Source organism: Tachysurus vachellii, chromosome 6 (assembly GCF_030014155.1).
Source record: "Tachysurus vachellii isolate PV-2020 chromosome 6, HZAU_Pvac_v1, whole genome shotgun sequence".
NCBI classification, from domain to species: domain Eukaryota; kingdom Metazoa; phylum Chordata; class Actinopteri; order Siluriformes; family Bagridae; genus Tachysurus; species Tachysurus vachellii.
Window position 1 is genome coordinate 12,834,215 of NC_083465.1, and position 18,888 is coordinate 12,853,102.

The 18,888-nt window shown below is 39.3% G+C and overlaps 1 protein-coding gene across 2 annotated transcripts in view; it reads left to right on the plus strand.

The window, feature by feature from the left end:
* Positions 1-1,332: 1,332 nt before the first annotated feature.
* marchf8 (membrane-associated ring finger (C3HC4) 8) overlaps positions 1,333-18,888 on the plus strand; it is a 67,973-nt gene continuing 50,417 nt past the window's right edge. For both annotated transcript variants that reach the window (XM_060872350.1, XM_060872349.1), the window contains exons 1-2: positions 1,333-1,420; positions 16,222-16,414. In XM_060872350.1, coding sequence (XP_060728333.1) covers positions 16,304-16,414 — 111 coding nt within the window. In that variant the 5' untranslated portion in view covers positions 1,333-1,420; positions 16,222-16,303. The remainder of the gene's footprint in view (positions 1,421-16,221; positions 16,415-18,888) is intronic.

Genomic DNA, 18,888 nt, shown 5'->3' on the forward strand with positions numbered 1-18,888 from the left:
AACTTAAAATCATAGATGGGAAGAATACACCCTACTTGCACTCTTGCAGGTGATAGTGGTTTTGAGTGAGTCTCTTGTGATTACAGAGCTGTATGTGCTTGATTTATACAATATTATATTACAAACCCAGCCATGAAAGAAACACTTAGCTGTTTGTGAGGGAGGGAGAACTGCTGTAACCATTTACACAAATCACTCATTATGAAACTGAAAGAGAAAAATGTCTTATACAACAGAATTACAATGGGTTTTGTTTTGTAGTTTTTCATCTAAGTAAAAAAAAAAAAATCTGTTTCTCTTAGGTTTTGGTGTTGTCTACACACCCTATAACTAGGAAACAATCTCTAGTGACAGATAATTGTCTTTGAGGAAATATGCTAAACAAGTACTTGCTTAACAGGTTAATGCTGCACATGCAACACACAAACCATTTCGAGATTAGGCATCACTAGGCGTGTTGATAGTTTGGACCGTGAATCATGTTTTAGCTGTTTGCCATTCATGAACTGGCAATTCTGGGCAATTGTTGCCTTATAATAGGTCAAGTCCACTGTTTAAACATACTGATCCACCAGGGCAACAGTCGATTTACCATGCAATCGGACAAGCGACGTAAAGCCACACACATTTTTCAGAGTTGGGTCTGGAGACCACCAGAGGCTTGCGAATCATATCCAGGGGTTTATGTGATTCTTTTTCATTTGTTACAGTGATGCAAATGACAACAAATCATTATCTAAATTCTAATAATTGTTAGCTGCTTTGATTAATCCCTTGAATAAATGGGCTAAATACAAACCTCGATATTTGTAGACCTTATTTATTATATATATATATATACTTTAGGCTTATTATACAGTTAATGTCAAGTTGGACCTAATGTGTTCAGGAATAAAAAGCTCCATAGTTCTACCAGAAAGCCAGAACAATACTGCCAAATATTTGGAGATCTGGATTATGTGCATAAAATAAGTATGTATGAAAGGGTAAAGGATGAATTGTAAGTCTTAACACATGGGCTTTATCAATCCCTCTCTATTTGGGTCAGACTGCATTCAGTCCTGCAACAAAAAATCCTCAATTACAGGAGATGAAAAGCTGGTCAAAAGTTACAGGTAAAAAAAAACATTGTTCCAGATGATAGGAAGTGTTCCTCATTGTATGAAATCAAGTGAAACAATCTGAATGCGATTTAAGCATTAAGCATTCAGTAGACGCTGATTTGTGTGTGAACGAGACACGAGGGCGCCCCAAACACCAAATAAGAGCCATTGTGTGCTGGGCGCGCGCATGCGCAGTGTTTATGGGGGTTTTTTTACGTTTCGTTCTTAACGCGGAAGTGTCAGTGACGTGACGCACTCGGTCAGATGGAGACAGTGAAATAATCAAAACATCGCGTTTTCCTCAGGCCGAGGGAGAGGTGAGTAAAAACGATACGGAATGAAATAACTCTGCTCTGGAAACTGAAAAGCGAATTTTTTCTCTAAAAGGTTAAAAAAATGTCGGACAAACTGACGTGCAACCTAAAAATCCTAAATCTAGACATTAAAAAGACAAGAAAGACCGGACATTTAAGCTCAGATATAAACGTGTCATATCTCAGGTCGATATACATTTGTCGCGCTGTGTGATTTAAACCTCATGAATGTTTCAGCTTGTGTGCGTCTCTGTGTGTGATTATTAACTTAACTCGCTTTTCGAGAGAAATATCTGTAGGGAGAAATTTGCTGCAGCACCGAGCGAGTGTCCCTTATTGACCCTCACGTTTGTTTAAAATGAAACCAAAAGACAAAACAAACAAAAAAACCCCAAACAAAAACAAATAAATGCGTAAAGTAGAAGAGCAGCGCGTGCGTGTGTGTATATATATGTATATGTTTATATATATATATATGTGTGTGTGTGTGTGTATGTATGTATGTGTATATGTATGTATGTGTGTTTATATATGTGTATATATAAGTATATGTTTATATATATGTGTATGTTTATATATAACAATATATAACGCACGCGTCACGGTGCAGCTGCAGTGCGTTTATGAGCCTTAATGCATTCCATGGCATGAGAATCCTTACTCGGTTTTACATATAAAGCTGAACTAACACCAATATTATGAGGTTATCTCTATTTAGGGATTATTAGTCCGTCGGTCATTTTTTTTTTTTTTTGGGACTGTGCAAGATTCCACCGTCTTTTACTATATTACCGTTCAAGATTTCCAGACATCAGGACGTCTGTAGTCAGGATGTATATTAAAGCAGTTATAATCTCTGTATAAATCCCAGTGTCTTTTCCGTATGTGTATGAAAATTCAGTGCGTAATGCAAACGGACCGGTTTGACCTTTGTTGCATCCACAAGTTGCACCTGAACGTTAGTAGGTCACATGATCATAACACACGTCATATCTAGTCTGTATTTGTGCAAGGAAACTAATCACTTCTCACTTTATTATTTATTTTGTGATAGTTCTGTGTTTTTAATCTCACTTACTGCTGTTTTAATTGAGAAGAAAAGTGCCATCTTGGTCATGGTCCATGTTCGGTCTGGAATAATAAAACCACTAAAGCATTAGAGTTTTCATTCGTGACACTGAGCGAGACTTTTCAGTCTTTTAATGAGTAATCCTGAAGTTCCTGTCCTGCAAATCACTTGCTGAATGTCGTCTTTCACTGCCGTGCCTATTGTTCTACACAATATATCATCTTTATTTATGTGATGTCATCTAGTATTGAATGTCTCATCCCCCTATTGTCTTCGTGGATATGGTTTGATCCTAGCTCTAGCTATGCATTAAAACCTATTGGTAATTCCGTCTATTTGTATGCATTGTATGCATTTACTAGTATGTTTCATTATTTATCTGTTTATTTATTTATTAACATGTTCCCCTCAGCGGCTGGTTTCTAAAAGCACCATGCATGATTTGCCTTATTGCCCTTTAGCTTGACTGCTTTTTCCACACTGTTGTACTAAGAGGATGTAAGCAACTATGTGATTTGCTGTGAAGTGGGATACTTTCCAAATACTGTTCAAAACACAACACGCTACCTGTGTATGCATGCATGTGTGTATGCATGTGCGCACTTCTGTCGATGTTTGACGAAAGCATGTATAAATAATTTGTGAAGTTCACTTAATCAGTGGACATTATCCGTGTTACGTTCAAACCAAATCTTTGTAAAAATAAACGACAATAGTGTTGTAGTAGTTTCTAAGAATGAAAAATTTAGTTAGAAGCCTTTTAAAATAAAGGGTTTAATGTGTCATCTAACTGTCACATCCACATGTCCTTGTCTAGGCTTAAGATGGACAGCCTTAGGCTCTGTTTTGCACATATAGTCAATAGGACTGTCCATCTTCACTGTGGTGTTTATATAAAGATATAAGGTTATAACAAGTTATTTTTTTAACTTGTTATCCAAGTGGTTCATTTCTCCTGGTATTCTGGGACTCATGTGTCAAGTTTTTAACGGTCCACCTGGAAACAAAGCGTTTGTGGGAGAAGGAACCTGGCGTGTCACAACTGTAACAATGAGCGCTTGTGAGGATGGATTTTCTATATGATCACACTAAAGTTCACAGTAAAGACATGTTAATTTGCACAACTTTCTTAATTAAACGATCTGTGGTTGTACTCAAGTCTCTTTTTGCAGGCAAAACGTATTTGCATCTTCACGCCCCTAAACATGACGCTGAACAAAACAAATTGTGATTGGTTGCTTTTACATGTCAGTCAGGTGCCGTCCTTGTCCTCACTGGTGTCCACACTATGTTGGAGTTGCTTAAACATATTTCTTAAAGATGGTTTGATTTCTTAAAGATTTTTTCTATGGCTTACAGGTAGCCTGACAAAAGACAAATAAATCTTAGGGTCAGTTGCAAAAATATTGTTAAAAAAAGAAAAAATCTTTGATTTCAATGCATAAGAAAAGCTTGCATCTTAAGTGTTTTCTTGAGAAGAAAGCAGCAATTGAATTATTTCATGGCATAAAATAAAAATAATTAATTAATGCAAAAATAGTGCTATTATTTATGTCTGTGGCTAAATTGTAGGTTGCTTAATATTTGAAATCATGCAGTATTTGAACACATAGTTTAAGTAATTATACTGTGTGTGCAGGTACTGGGAAAATGACAGACCTGTAGCTGTTTCTACAGTGGAAGATCTACTTTTTTTTTTCTCTGAGTAAATGGCAGGATCACTTGCAAGGACAGCTTGCAGGACAATTATTAAGACTAAATCCATCTGTATCACGTACAGCTCTTCCTCATTTTTACTTCAGTGCAAACCTTCCATTTTTGTCAAGTTGGCTGACAAGCAATTACCTCGTAGCAGCTTCACAAAGGCCGTTCAAATAAACAAAGAGCTGTACTAAGTTTTGTTGAATTCTGCTTCACAGAGTGACTAACAGAAATTGAAAGTCAAACAACAGACTATTCAAAGGCCTGCTTGTAATTATTGTTGTGCCATAGAACTTTTCCGTCAAAGGAACCGAGTCTGCCAAGAAATGAAGTGAATGCTGAGTTTCTATTGATAAACTTGCTTGTAATTATTTCACTTGTTGATGTACGCTTTCCAGGGAGCCATTATTGTAGAATACAAAATGTATTTCAGTTTACAATAAAATAAAAAAACAAAAACAAGCATGATCATTGCAGTGATTGATTTCCTGGTAAGTCATTTTAGATTGGCACAGCAGGTAACAGTGCTGGCTCACAGCCTCAGGGTTCTTGGTTCTAGCCTGACTCAAGGGTTTGTACTTGTTCTCCATGTTTTCCTGTGAGAGTTTCCTCTAGGTTTCAGTGGATTGACTATTCAGCGGAATGGGCGTGTGTGAATGTGTGTGTATACAGTGCCGATTCCTGCCTCCTGCCCAAAGTTCCTTGGATAGAATCAATATCTGCTGCAATGTATGAATGAATCATTTCAGATACCACTGACTCTTTTATTTTTCCTTTTTGTTTTTTCCCCTTGATTCTTGATTCTTATTTTCATTCATTCATTCATCTTCTACCGCTTATCCGAAACTACCTCGGGTCACGGGGAGCCTGTGCCTATCTCAGGCGTCATCGGGCATCAAGGCAGGATACACCCTGGACGGAGTGCCAACCCATCGCAGGGCACACACACACTCTCATTCACTCACACAATCACACACTAGGGACAATTTTCCAGAGATGTCAATCAACCTACCATGCATGTCTTTGGACCGGGGGAGGAAACCGGAGTACCCGGAGGAAACCCCCGAGGCACGGGGAGAACATGCAAACTCCACACATACAAGGCGGAGGCGGGAATCGAACCCCGACCCTGGAGGTGTGAGGCGAACGTGCTAACCACTAAGCCACCGTGCCCCCCAATTCTTATTTTATTTTATTTTATTTTATTTTTTTCAATAGAGCTCACAGTTCATGTCTTTTTCTAGGTACTCCAGAGAGAACCGGTGTCTGTTTTATCTAGTTTGGATCTCACTGCTGGCATGGCACATCCATTACACCATAAACTAGTGATGTAAAGAATAAATCATGGGAGTCTCTTTGGCTCTTTTGGCTCTTCACTAAGATAGACCTGTATCTGATTTTGCAGTACAGGAAAAAAGAAAAAAAAGCTGAAGGTTCTTGAATTCTTTTGCATTAAATAAGTGTAGACCTGTACAGTTACTCAGCAGGCTGCTTCAGGTAGAATCCTCTAACAGCTTGCTTGTAATAAATATGTTGTGTAACAGGTGCGTTTGATGGGATCTTTTTTCTTTTTAGCTACAGGGAACCAGTTTTCTCCACACAAAACTGGACCTTTTCTTTCAGTTTCTGGAGACACTCCTGTTGGTTATGCAGTAGAGATGACTGAGAGCTGTAGAGCTGTACAGGTCAGACATGAAAGCTCCCAGCAGAACGCAGCGAGAGAGCAGATGATTTACTGTGCCTTCAGTATTAAACTAGGATGCAAGTACTTTGAAACATGAAGAAACTCTTGAACAGGGAGTGTAGATTGCACTTGCGCAGATCCACCAGTGAGAGACACTAACCTTTGTTCACTTACAATGAGGAAGTGCAGGACACTGACTCTGGCTGTACTGAGGATAGCGACAAGCCTTAAGGTTAGGTTTAAAGCTTTTGGCTTGAAGGCTGCCTCGGCAATTCGCCTACGGATTTATGAGCAATTTAGAATGTCTAGAAAGGTCATATTAAGAGTTTTCAGGGTAGAACTGGTGTATCGCCATGTTTCTATGTGAACATGAGGAATATCATTTACAGCATTTAGCAGACACTCTTATCCAGAGTGACTTTTTTGGAAAAGTTTTTCAATTTCAGTTTATACACCTGAGCAATTGAGGGTTAAGGGCCTTGCTCAGGGGCCCTGCAGTGGCAATTTAGTGGACCTGGGATTAAAACTAGTTGAACACCTTAACCACTGAGATGCCATATCCCAGATGCCACATCCCAGATGCCACATCCCACATACCACAAAACAACATCCCACATACCACAAAAACAACAACTTTTTCTACGAATCTTCTGACCACAGTTCAAAGACATCTTGAAAAACATAACAGTCTTGGAGGCAGATTAAGTGCTAAAGTTACAGATAAGCGAAAACCTACTCTACTAGATAGCTATGATTTACAAACTCAATCCTGACATGCAGTGCTTCTGACCTCTGTAAAAAAAAAAAAAAAAAAACAAAAAAAAACAGATATTGTACCTGTTAGCATGAATGCTAGTGGAATACTCACGGCTCCAAGGCTCATGGTTTGATACAGACCCCATTTTGTTGTCGTATGTTCTCCTTGTGTTCATGTTGGTTTTCTTTATGTTCACTGGTTTCATCCTCTACGTCAGGAGATGTCTCTACATGGATTGGCTCTTTAAGCGAGTCAAATGAAAATCTGAATTTTTTTTTCAGTGAGTTTTCTGATCGTCGCACTTTTAAAGTTTTCATTTCAACCACCCTTGTACACTCTATGGCCAAATGTATGTGGGAATATGTGCTTCATATCCAATTCTGGATGTATTCACTTTTTTAACGGTGTTATTTTGTAACAGTCTACTTCTGGGAAAACGTTTCACTAGATTTTGAGTCCATGGAGATTTGTGCTCATTCAGCTATCAGAGCATTGGGGAGCATTGGCATTGATGTTCAATGAGGAGGCCTGGGCTGTTGAATCAGTGTTCCATTTCATCCCAAAGGTGTTCAGTGTGGTTGAGGTCACTTCTCGGTGCAGGTCCCTTGAGATTTCCTACTTCAAACTTTATGGAGGTTGCTATGTGCACAGGGGCAGTGACATGCTGGAACACGTTTGGGTTCCTTACAACCAGTGAATGGAAACTGTAATTCTACACCAATAAAAAACTTTATATACATATATATGTGCTCCTGACTCTGTGGCAACAGTTTGGTGAAGGCGTACATATGGGTGTGATGGCCAGATGCCCACTAGTCTCATGTAGCCAGGCCTTCAGACTAAAGCTACCAATCACAAATTGTTTTGTTCAGCATCATGTTTAGGGACATGAAAATGTAAAGTCAGTGTCCCTTCATTTAAGAAATTCATGCAAATTAATGAGTATTTATCGTGATTTTCACATCATTTGAAAAATCCGGCATTTAGCTAATCCTTATAACTAATCCTCATTATCACAGTTGTAAACACAACGGCTTCATTCTTCCATGAGGGAAGTAGAACTTTGTGGTGGAGGAATGTTAAAAAATGTGACACACTCATCTCCTGGAAAACCTGTAGAATCCAAGCAATCAGATGACGATTTCTGACTATGAAGTGTTTTATGTGTGATATTCATCGTTTAGCCAATGGTTCATGATGTCTGAGGCTGATACTAGATGCCACAATAGTCTTTATTTACTGTATATACATATATGTACTGATGCGTTGTCTTGTCCTGGATCAAACTGTAAGTTAACAACGAATTTGTGTGTTACACTTGTGTACCACTTGTATCATCACGGTACATATCAGAAAACTGCACATCAGAACTCTGATCCTGACAGTTCTATGATTACTATGTTGGACCAAACAGTGGTCTATGCTATTAGTCTGTTTGGCATGCAGTGCAATTGATTGCATTTTACAGTGAAATCGATGATAAAATGTGGGATTGCTGTTCCATATCACTCTTTTTGCAAAAACACATAAATTCTGTTTATTCGAGTTTAAAACTCTGTGTATTGGAAAATGAACTAAACAGAGACTCTGTGAATAGACAGATAGTTTAAGGAGAAACCATGAAGACTTTGTCCTTGAAGGCCCTTTGTCCTGATTGATTATTCTCCTTAAAAGCTCTCAGGATATGGCTTACATTAGGGTCTTTGGACCAACCTCCACTGCTGTAATGTCTTCCGTTCCTTTCCCTCTTCAGTAATCAACATTTCCTTACTACTACTGATGGTTTCACTCTCACTATGAGGCAAAGTGTTTGCCAGATGTTGGGTTATATAGGATGACTTTTTTTTTATTTCAAGCCAAACTACTATTTGATTTTGATTATTATTAGCACTTATTCATTTATTAAATTATTAATGCTTCTAAGCCACTTATATGTGCTTTGTTCGACGTTGTGTACTGTACATGACATTCCTTTTTTTCTGCCCAGTAGGTGTTTTCTAATGGTTCACTTCATAGAACCTTTTTTGTATGATCTTCTAGTCATGCCTAGTTTTGCTTAAAGCAGAAACGATAATGATTCATAGTAGGTCTGCTTTATAGAGTGCATTCACTAGACTGTTCAACACAGCACTATATAACTAATGGCTATTGATTGTGTCTTATCTTAGGTGATGTCATTCCTGAGGTCCATAACGTTGTTGAATGCCATCAGCATTTTTTTATTTTCATATAATTTAGCTTGGCATGGAAAAAAAATAGAGTAGAGAAGGAAGCCAATGCTATCTGACTCTTACTGCCTTCATTAGAGCTCTGCTTTTAGATGAGACTTGATCTACCATCTGGAACGGGAGTAAACGCTTTAGTAGTGTGTTTAATACTACTTTCAATGATTTGATGTTGTTCAGAAGTAGTCAGTTATGTTCTTTGCTATTGATATTGATTGGAAATGCTCAGAAATAGGGGGAAGAAAAGAAAAACACCTTGATTTTACCCTACACTTTAGTTCTACTTCCCTCATGAAGGAAAAAGGAAGCCATTGTGTTTACAACTGTGTCAATGATGATTAGTTATGAGGATCAGCTAAATGTCGGATTTTCCAAATGATGTGAAAATCACAGTATATACTCATTAATTTGCATGAATATCTTAAATGTAGGGACATCTAGCTTAAATGTGTTCATGCAACACGTTGACCTAAAATCATTTAATAAACAGAACCCTTTTGGACAGGGCTCTCAAGTGTCACACATTGACAATCACGCATTTGGGTCTATTGTCACGCTCTCCCGCCACACATTGTATTTGTCACAAAGAAAAACTTCCTATTTATAATATATTTAATATGCCGCAGCCCCCAAAATGTATCTGTCCGCACCGCTGTCTCTATGGAACCGGGCAGGAATCAAGCGCGTCTCCCCTGGAGTTCTTAGTCGAGCCTGACACTTATCAGCCAATCAAAAAAAGAGGCTACACAATAGCCAATCAGAAAATAGCACTATTGTATCTGGGTAAGATTTAAGGCAACTGTTAAACTGTTTAACTGTTTTAAATGGGATCAACATTACAAATGATAAAGGAGTCCAAAAGGGCAACAAACACAATAAACAACACCAGTCATAATCTCTCTCTCGCTCTCGTTCTCACGCTCACTCTCTCTCTCTCTCTCTCTCACACACACACAAATATTAATAAATGGAAATTGAACAAATACTTTGTTCATGTGGTTAGTGATTGGTCAGTGATGGGGGGTGGGGGGGGGGGGTCGCTGGGGGGTTTGGAGATGTCACTCTTGCCTGTCTTCAAAACTTGAGAGCCCTGCTTTTGGAGATGAGAACAATGTTGTTGTACAGATTAAACAAAGTTTCCATCATAAGAAGACATCAGCGAGCTTCTTATCTCAGCAGTTTTGACATCATTGTGATCGCAGCCGTGAGATAGGAAAGAGTTTCCCTTCAGTAGAGCCGAAATTGTTACAGGAAGCTCAGAAATTGGACACTCATTCATCTAGACACTCATAGAGGTATGAAAAATAATAGCTCAGGCAACCGTGTTGTCTTTGCTGCTAATGTTCTTATCTTAGTATAAGATAGGCGTCAGAACCCCTGACTGAGACTGTTTGTTATATAAGAATCTCCAGTTAGTCACAAAGTACACCTGCTTTTTTTTAAAATGGATCATTTTACTCTGCACTTAATCTGACCTAAAACAATCCACTTCTGACACTTCGGAAATGTCACTTAGTTGTTATTTAGATCTGGAGTGAAGTCTGGATAAATGTCATTAAAACAGTGCTGTGTCTCTTTGGGAGTGTTACATTAACTTGCCTTTCTGTTTTGACACTTTCCGTAGCTTTTGTTGTCAGGGATTGGGCTCAGGGCTCAGAGCTGGATACTCGCTTTTCCTTCCTGACTCAAAGCTTATTTTTTTTCCATCCATAACAATCCAGCTACCTCACAGCAACACTTCCTACAGACATAACTGTGCCCATGATTATTCTACGAGTGCACTTTAGCTCTACCCACTCCATGGTGGTGTCCATAGCAAGTTCTATCTCACATGAAACTTCGTTAATGTGTCATTTCTTTCTGTATTCAGTGAAACACTAGTGTTAATAGCAGCAGAGCAAAATGTCAGCTGCTTGTTTTTGTTTTCCTTTGTCTTCCAATTTATTTCCAGCTGGATCCTTGGAAGATATTTTTATAGGTTTTTACAGACAGTAAGTCTGACAAACTCTAATAGGATGTGATATGAGAGCAGATAACCCTCTGGTACATGCTGACACTAGAACATATTGCTCAGGATTTATTTAGAGAATTACTGGAAATGCTGCAGTGCATCAGTGATAACATTTCGTAGAAAACGTCTTGTATAAATTTGCAGCTTTCATTCAATCAGCATTGTCCATGAATTGCGCACGTGTAGAGCCAAGTGATCCGTTGTTATAAAGGGCCTTGATGTTGACATAAGCTCTTCTGTTACTGATCTGTTACTTTCATGCGCTGAGATGTGACTGATCTTTTTGTCACGTGTCTATCCAGTCTGGAATACAGCCTGGAAGGGCCACCAGGCACCATACGCACAGACACACGTGCGTGCACACACACACACACGTGCATGCACACACACACACACACACACACACACACACACACACACACATTGTTTTATGTGTCTTTAAGTTGTTTTAAATAGCATCGTGGTCCTGTGGAAACACTGTTTTCACTGTATGTACTGTGTTAGCTATATTTGCTTGAAATGACAATAAAAGCTTCTTGATTTGACACACACACATACACACATAGTTGGGAGGACACTGGATAATCCAGAGGAAAAACAAGCCACATATCCAGACAGGCAAAAATGTCTTTCCAATTAAAATGCCTTAGAGCTTCATGACTGCTGCAAATACTTTTACTGCTAGCTTAGCAACCGGACACTTTTACTTAAGGTTGAAAAGATGGCTGTTGTCGCTGAATTATTAGCACTAGCTTTTGAATGTCCAGAACTTTCCCCTTCTTCCAACAGCACCTGAGACCTTTTTACGCAGTGTCCAAACTGTGTTTAATGTGAGCACATTGTGAGTACGTTTTGGATCCAAACAAGATCAACTTCCTAACCCAGCAAGGCCAAATTTCTGAACTAGTCTTTCTTCAGTAGTTTATAGTATAGCTTAGTTCTAAAATATAGATAAAGAAGAAAAAGTACTAGATTTTGTTAGATTAAGTTTGACGTGCTTGTGAGGAAGTGTTACCATAGATATAAATGCCCTTTGCTTCCTCTGACTCCAACACCTTGTTGTAATTTCCCTCTATCAGATTCCAATACTTTTACTCTTGCTCCTTTGCCACTGTGGTGGGTTTTTCTGTACGTTGTGGATGAACACACAGATGCAGCATTCCCAACTTTCCGTGTGGCGCAGATGTTTGCAAAATGTCGCTCTGCTTTGTAGATGTGTCCTGAGGTGATTGGTACAGGTTGGTGGGTTTGCTTGTTCGAGCCTGTAGAAGAGATATTTCAGGAGAACACTGGATTCTCCCTTGGGCACAGCACAGCTTTAGTCATGTACTTGTTCTCTGTTCTCACCTGATTAACAAATGTTTCATTATCTCAGCATTTTCTTTGGAAAGCATCCCACTTTTCCTTACAAGCAGTTCCTCTTTTTCGCCTATTTCAACAGCGGTTACTTTGGGTTGATACTGTAGCATCTACACTTCATTTTATACACTTTATACAGACCAGCGCACTCGAAAGACAACAGTGATCTCTTTCTTATAGCATAATCTGTACATCTCAATATTGCTGCCGTGTTCCGTTTTGTGGTATTGCGTCGCTGTTTGTGTAATACAGTTTTATGAATGTTTAGGCTAGAAACAGTAGGCTATAATGCAAGCAATACTACATCTGAACTCATTTAGCATTCGAGGAAAAGAGCATCATGTGTGAACATCACACATGCGCATGCAAATCTGTCAGGATTGACTGATATTGCTTTCAAAAACATAATGATGTTGATTTATTTTTATTCTCACCTCTTTCTTCTCTGAGTAAAAATGTAATCAAAGCCACAGTAAACAGTTCAGTGCAGCCTGTAATTGACTGCAATTGACTGCAATATCTGTTTTTGTTCTTGTTGTTTTAACTCTCTACCCCAGCACATTAGATTGAAATGAATGAGTCTTAAATGTCAGTTTTCTTGGCTCCCTATTATTTTATAGTGCTGTATTTTATATAGATGTATTATAATGTTACGAATGTAAATCATTTTAAATCCCCTCAAAAACTGTCACTGTGTGGATGTGATCCCAGACAGGTTGCACTATATGAATAATTAAATGTGTGTGTGTGTGTGTGTGTGTGTGTGTGTGTGTGTAATGTGCAAAATGTGCATATGTTGTATGGGTCTAATCATTAAATGCAGTTCGACTACAGTTCACAATATCATATTAAAGCATCTAATAAAAACAGCTGTTAAACTTAGTGTTATGTGAATACATCATTAACATTATTATATATTATTAGAAAACTAGCAGACCCTAACCTATTCTATTAGATTTTATTTGGAACTTCAGGATGAAATGTTATAGTGTAGTAAGAACATCGTCATGTGCCCTACAACGTAATAATAAGCACACATCTTTTTTCCTTTAACCACCACAACAATTTGTTCTTAACAGTTTACTCAGTAGTCGGTAAACACGTACGGTTTAACAACAAAGAACAGCGTGTACAGGTTTGGCGTCATCGGGACCTATGTTTCAGACTCACATTACCAGATTGAATCACCAATCCTATTTTCACAGATTAGATTTTTTTCAGGACTGTGTCGACGCAATAAAAAAAAATCTTTCGAACTCAGACCTGAGCAACCTTGATATTTGGGCCAGATTCGTGGACATGCATCATGAATGAGAATGGTCAGATCATCATCATCATCATCACTGAGACAGAGAAGTGCGGTAATACAACGGTGAGCACAGCAAAAGCAGCGATTTATATTTAGTGGAAATAAGAGCAAATTGGAGATTTACTTGATTTTTGAGGAATCCATTCAAGCAAAACTGGAAGCAGATGCATTCTCGTTAAAGACAGATATAACTCTCTTACAATTACGAACGTGAAACTTTAAGATAGATCCAAGTTTGAACAAAAAAAATCTAAAGTATGCAAATAAGCTTGTAATGTAAACTTAGCCTACAGCACACTGTTTCACAGCATGACCATGCAAATCCTTGTGTGTTTTTGTCTCAGAAGGAAGCTGAAAGATGCCTTTGCATGACAGAGCCTTTGCATTATTAACCCCGGGCCATCGTCTATGAGCAGTAGCTCAGTAATTCACTGGCATCTCAAGAAGCAAAGTAATTTTCTCAGCATTGCTTTAAAGAAACCTAATGAAGTTCTCAGCATTAGATTATTTCCTTCCTACTCAGTTCATCTAAGGGCGATAAACAAAACCTAGCTCTTAGTATTAAATATTTCAACTGCTAGTTTGCGATGTGCTACAATTCTTCTCATATTTTTCTCATACATTATCTCTTATTTTGGCTTTGACAGTCCAGTATATCACTTCCTTTCCCTCTCTCTCTCTCTATCTCTCTCTCTCTCTCTCTCTCTCTCTTTCCAAAAATCTCAGCACTCATGACTACAAATATAATTGCTCCTTTACCCACTGAAGCTACAGCTAGCAAGCCAGCATGCTTTGTGCACACACTGATAGCACTGCTGTGTACAGTGCATGCTTTCGTTTTGAACTGGGTATCGAGGGATGGGAGCTGGAAATTGCGAGTGGATGTAGCACTGATGCTGTAACTGGGCTGGATTGATAAGAGAGTTGAGCTTGTCAGAGACACTCCTTTTTCCCTCCTCTCTGACCTGTAGCACTCTGCAGTGGTGGAGATAAAATAGGAGCTAATGCACAGAGAATAGTTTTATCAGAACTTGCTGTCAAATCTAACGACTTCTTAGTTACCACATAGTCTGAAAATGTGAAGTTGGACAGTCACCGTGGCATGAACGCATGATGGCTGTATTGAGCTTAGATGACTAGGAAGGGTTTAGTTACACAATACTGCACTGTGGTGGAGTGGTTCATAAATAAAGCACATTTTGTTATAATTCAGATTGTCTTATCAGGATGCCATTTTGTATGTACTGTAGTTTCTCACTTGCTCAAACACTCAGCTTTGTGTTTCGCGAAGACATTTTAAGACAAGTGTTCAATGGCCATGCAGCAGTCAGGAAGGTAGTGTCAGTATGATGAAGTACTCTGTCCTGAATGTTGTTTTTCTGTGGTTTCTGACAGTACAGTATATTGATATTCTTGTTTAACTGCTAGTAAGGCTGTGGTTGGTGTTCTGTCACTCCTCAGATTTTTCTCATACACACACACATATCCGTAAGTTTAAGGGCATCCGCCAAATGTCTCTAAATACAAATGTAAATGATCTGACGTGCCTGAAAAGTCAGTCATAGATATACTGAACAAGACAATGCACTTCTATAGAATTTAGCAGATGTTGATTTTTATAGAATCCCTTGGTGAGCTTTATCTCATAAACATTTTCCCAGCATCTCAATCTCATACCAGATGCCAATTTGCTTTGGAGGAATCTGTGTGTCTTATTGAACACTGATTGGGATATGTGTCTGATATGATGCCGGGAGTATCGTGAGAGACCTGTCTGTATAAACTGACCAGATGTTCTGAAGACATTTAGTGAATCACCTGCCATTTGGCAGGACAGATGGAAAGGAATAAATTCATCTTGTTTTTCTATTAGTTTCTGGATGCAGAATGTTTTTTTTTGTTTGTTTTTTTAAACCAAGTTCTATTTTAATTTGATTTTTTTCTCAGCTAAGTTTGGGTCCATTAGTCCTGTTTGCACTTTGCCATGTTCTGTAGTGGCAGAGCACTGAGTGTGAAGGTTCACTCAATGAGGTGATTTTCATTTATAATCAGGGTGATGTGGTTTTTTGTTTGTTTGTTTTTAATGATGTCACTGATTATTAGTTATTTTACATTCCTGATGAATATGGCTAATACTGCCGCTGTACATCCTTGTCTGATGGGTCAAGTGTTGTGGCAGTTTGTCCATGCGGTGAGGTTAGAACAGTCACTGGGGTGTAGTCGTTTAATTGCTGTCAGGTCAGCATGCAGTGGTCACAAAGCCAAAATGAGAAATGCAGGTTATTAATAACTGGACATTTTTGACTTCCCAGCAGTGTATGTGCACATAATACTCTTTATATAAAACATCTCATTATTTGTAAAAGCAAGAGGTTGTGTGGGTGTGCATCAGTGCATTGAAGGTTTTATACTCTGCCATGATGACACATTATAATTGTCACTGTTTTGGCTGATGTGCAATCATTGCACATATTTATATAAAGATTGCACAATTTAAATAAAGCAAGCACTTAATGGGAAGATGACTCAATGCACTGATGATGTACAACCAAATGTATTAGATTTACACATGCTGAATAGTGCTGTTATTGACGATGATTTTTCTGTTAAGCTGTTTAAAACTTTATTCCTTCTTTTTTTTCTGATTTACATTTCTCTCTCTTTCTCTTCCCTTATTCCCATCTCGCAGGTCGTAATTAATGTTTTTTTCCATCATGCTGTTGCTGGTGGGCCGGTTCCTGTGTTTGTGAGCGCTACACTGGCCTGCTGGGATGAACATGCCACTGCATCAGATCTCTGTCATCCCCCGGGATGTTACTTCCTCCAGGGGGTCTGGCAGCAGCGGAAAGGCTAAGGATAAGGACAAGGACCGGGACAAACAGGTGTGTCTGCTATACGCTGTTGAGTTCTTGAGATCTCCCACATTTGTAAGATTATATTCTTCGGGATGGGCATCACAATCCACAGGGCCTCTGAGAGTTGTGTTCTGCTTTGTGTTGTCCTTCAGGTCATGTAAGCACTTGTTGGTGTTTATTGCACTGTTGCAAGTTTACATTTTCGTGTTCGTGAAATGACAGATCTGGGAGCGATTGTGTAGATCTGCTCAGCGAGGCAGTATAATCCGAGCTTGCTTTCGGATTTGAGCTGCGGTAAATGAAGTAGATAAGATAGAGGAAGCCTCACAGAAAGGGTGGGGGTGTTGGTGATATAGGGGGTGGAGACAGCTGGGTTCCAGTAAGAGAACTAGAGCAGCATGACTGAGCGAAACCCAAGTGAGGTAAAGGAAGTAAAAAAATAATAAAATTAAAAAATACCTTCCTGGTACAAGGTTTACGTTGAATTCTAGTTTAAAACCACGCTGCGCCAAAAGCCCCAAAAAAGCTCCCTGACTCCCTAAGATTGAAAATGTGAGTTAATTCAGCGATTAGTGCAGAGAAGTGACTGAAAGACTGGGTTTCTACTGAATCATTAACTCTCTTGGCCTGCTGTGTTGTTCACTGGGCTAGACTCATCTGGACAGAGTAATTACAGATAAGGCCATGCCAGGCCTCTGCCTCCACCTGATGCTCTTCAGACTCCTCGCCTGAGCCACATGCCTTCTGTGGACTGATATGTTTTCTCTGTTTGAGCAGAGGTTTATTTTACTGAGTCACTGCTGCATGTGGCAGCCTTTGTGAGTTCAGGTTTAATATTTACCCTCACCTCTTTCCCTCACTCTTCTGCAGCTGTGCTGAAGAAGCTAAAACCCCTTCGACTCACCTTCTGCTCTAGAGCTATGGATTGTGGAAGCTGTTTGGAGGATAACAGTAATGAGTATGTTGTCAGTAGCCAAGGCTGAAAACAGGCATGTCAAGTCATAGAAAGACACAGAGAGAGACACAGAGAGAGACACAGAGAGAGACACAGAGAGAGACACAGAGAGAGACCCAGAGACCGAGAGAGACCCAGAGACCGAGAGAGACCCAGAGACCGAGAGAGACCCAGAGACCGAGACCGAGTGAGACCCAGAGACCGAGGCCGAGTGAGACCCCGAGACCGAGTGAGACCCCGAGACCGAGAGACCCAGAGACCGAGTGAGACCCAGAGTGAGAGAGACCCAGAGTGAGAGAGACCCAGAGTGAGAGAGACCCAGAGTGAGAGAGACCCAGAGTGAGAGACAGCACCCAGTTTATTAATATGCTATTTATAATTCAGTATCTACTATCAAATATTCAGTAACTACATTGACTAGACAAATGGTGCTTATGATTTTTGTGTATATTTGGTTCTGTACGTTCTTTATATCTGCTGAAGTCTATATGATTTAACAATGTTGTTACACTGACCACATTGGTTTGATTAGGTTTAGCTTTGGTGCACTCTGAAAGTGTCACTCTGGGTTTTTGATAAGAGTTCCACAGGCTTCTGTCCAAGTGGCCCAACACAAAAACACATGCTAAGACAACATGCTGCCCTACATTGCTAGTGTTACTCACACAATAGTACTCAGCGCTCGAGTGCTGCAGGCCAGTCAGCCCAGGTGCTCTCGAGTGGCCTCTCATTCTGCCTGGGTGATGAAGCATGTGTGAAAGAATCATAGCCCCATCGCGTTTGCCATTTTTTTCTTTTTAAACTCCAACAGTGAGGGTAGAATTTACACAGCAGAGACTGAACATAGCTATCAGTCACTGTTACAGAGTAATCAGACAGCAATTGTTCCAGACTTGTACTTTGTCCAAAATGACCATAATCTATCAATCCTCAGGGAAACAAAGATGTGCTGCATTTTAAAATCAGCTTTTCTTCTTCAGCATTTCTCCTTCAGTGATTAACTGCTCATTCGTTGTGTTTTCATGTCACTCTGTCTTGTATAGAGCAGAAATACATCAGTGGGCTTTGCTATCAGTAAGTCCCTCTTTCTGTCCTTTGTGGGTTTGTTTGGGTTGTGTCTGACATTTGATATCCCTCATGTTCCTCCTAGAGTGTATGGGATGTAAAGAGAATATGGACGTATTCATTGGTCTCTCTGCATGCACTGCGCTTGAGTGATGAGTGAGAGATATAACCATTTTGCATACAGCTCTTCCAAGAAACAAAATAAGCACTTCCCTTTATTTTAGATTCAGTTTCAGCTGCACAGCACACTTAAACTAAATCCATTCAGAAGAAGAAAATGTCTGTGTCACCTGTACATGCAAGAATGCTTCCATTTCTTTGGTTACATCTTTGCAGAATCACAGATTGGATCCAGCCACGAAAGAGCTGGAACAAAACTCCTTGGCTTATAACCTTTCTCAGTGATTAACTCTGCATTCAATGTTAAGCACTTGTCATGTTTATGCAGGGATTGATGACCATACTGGCTTGATTGATATAA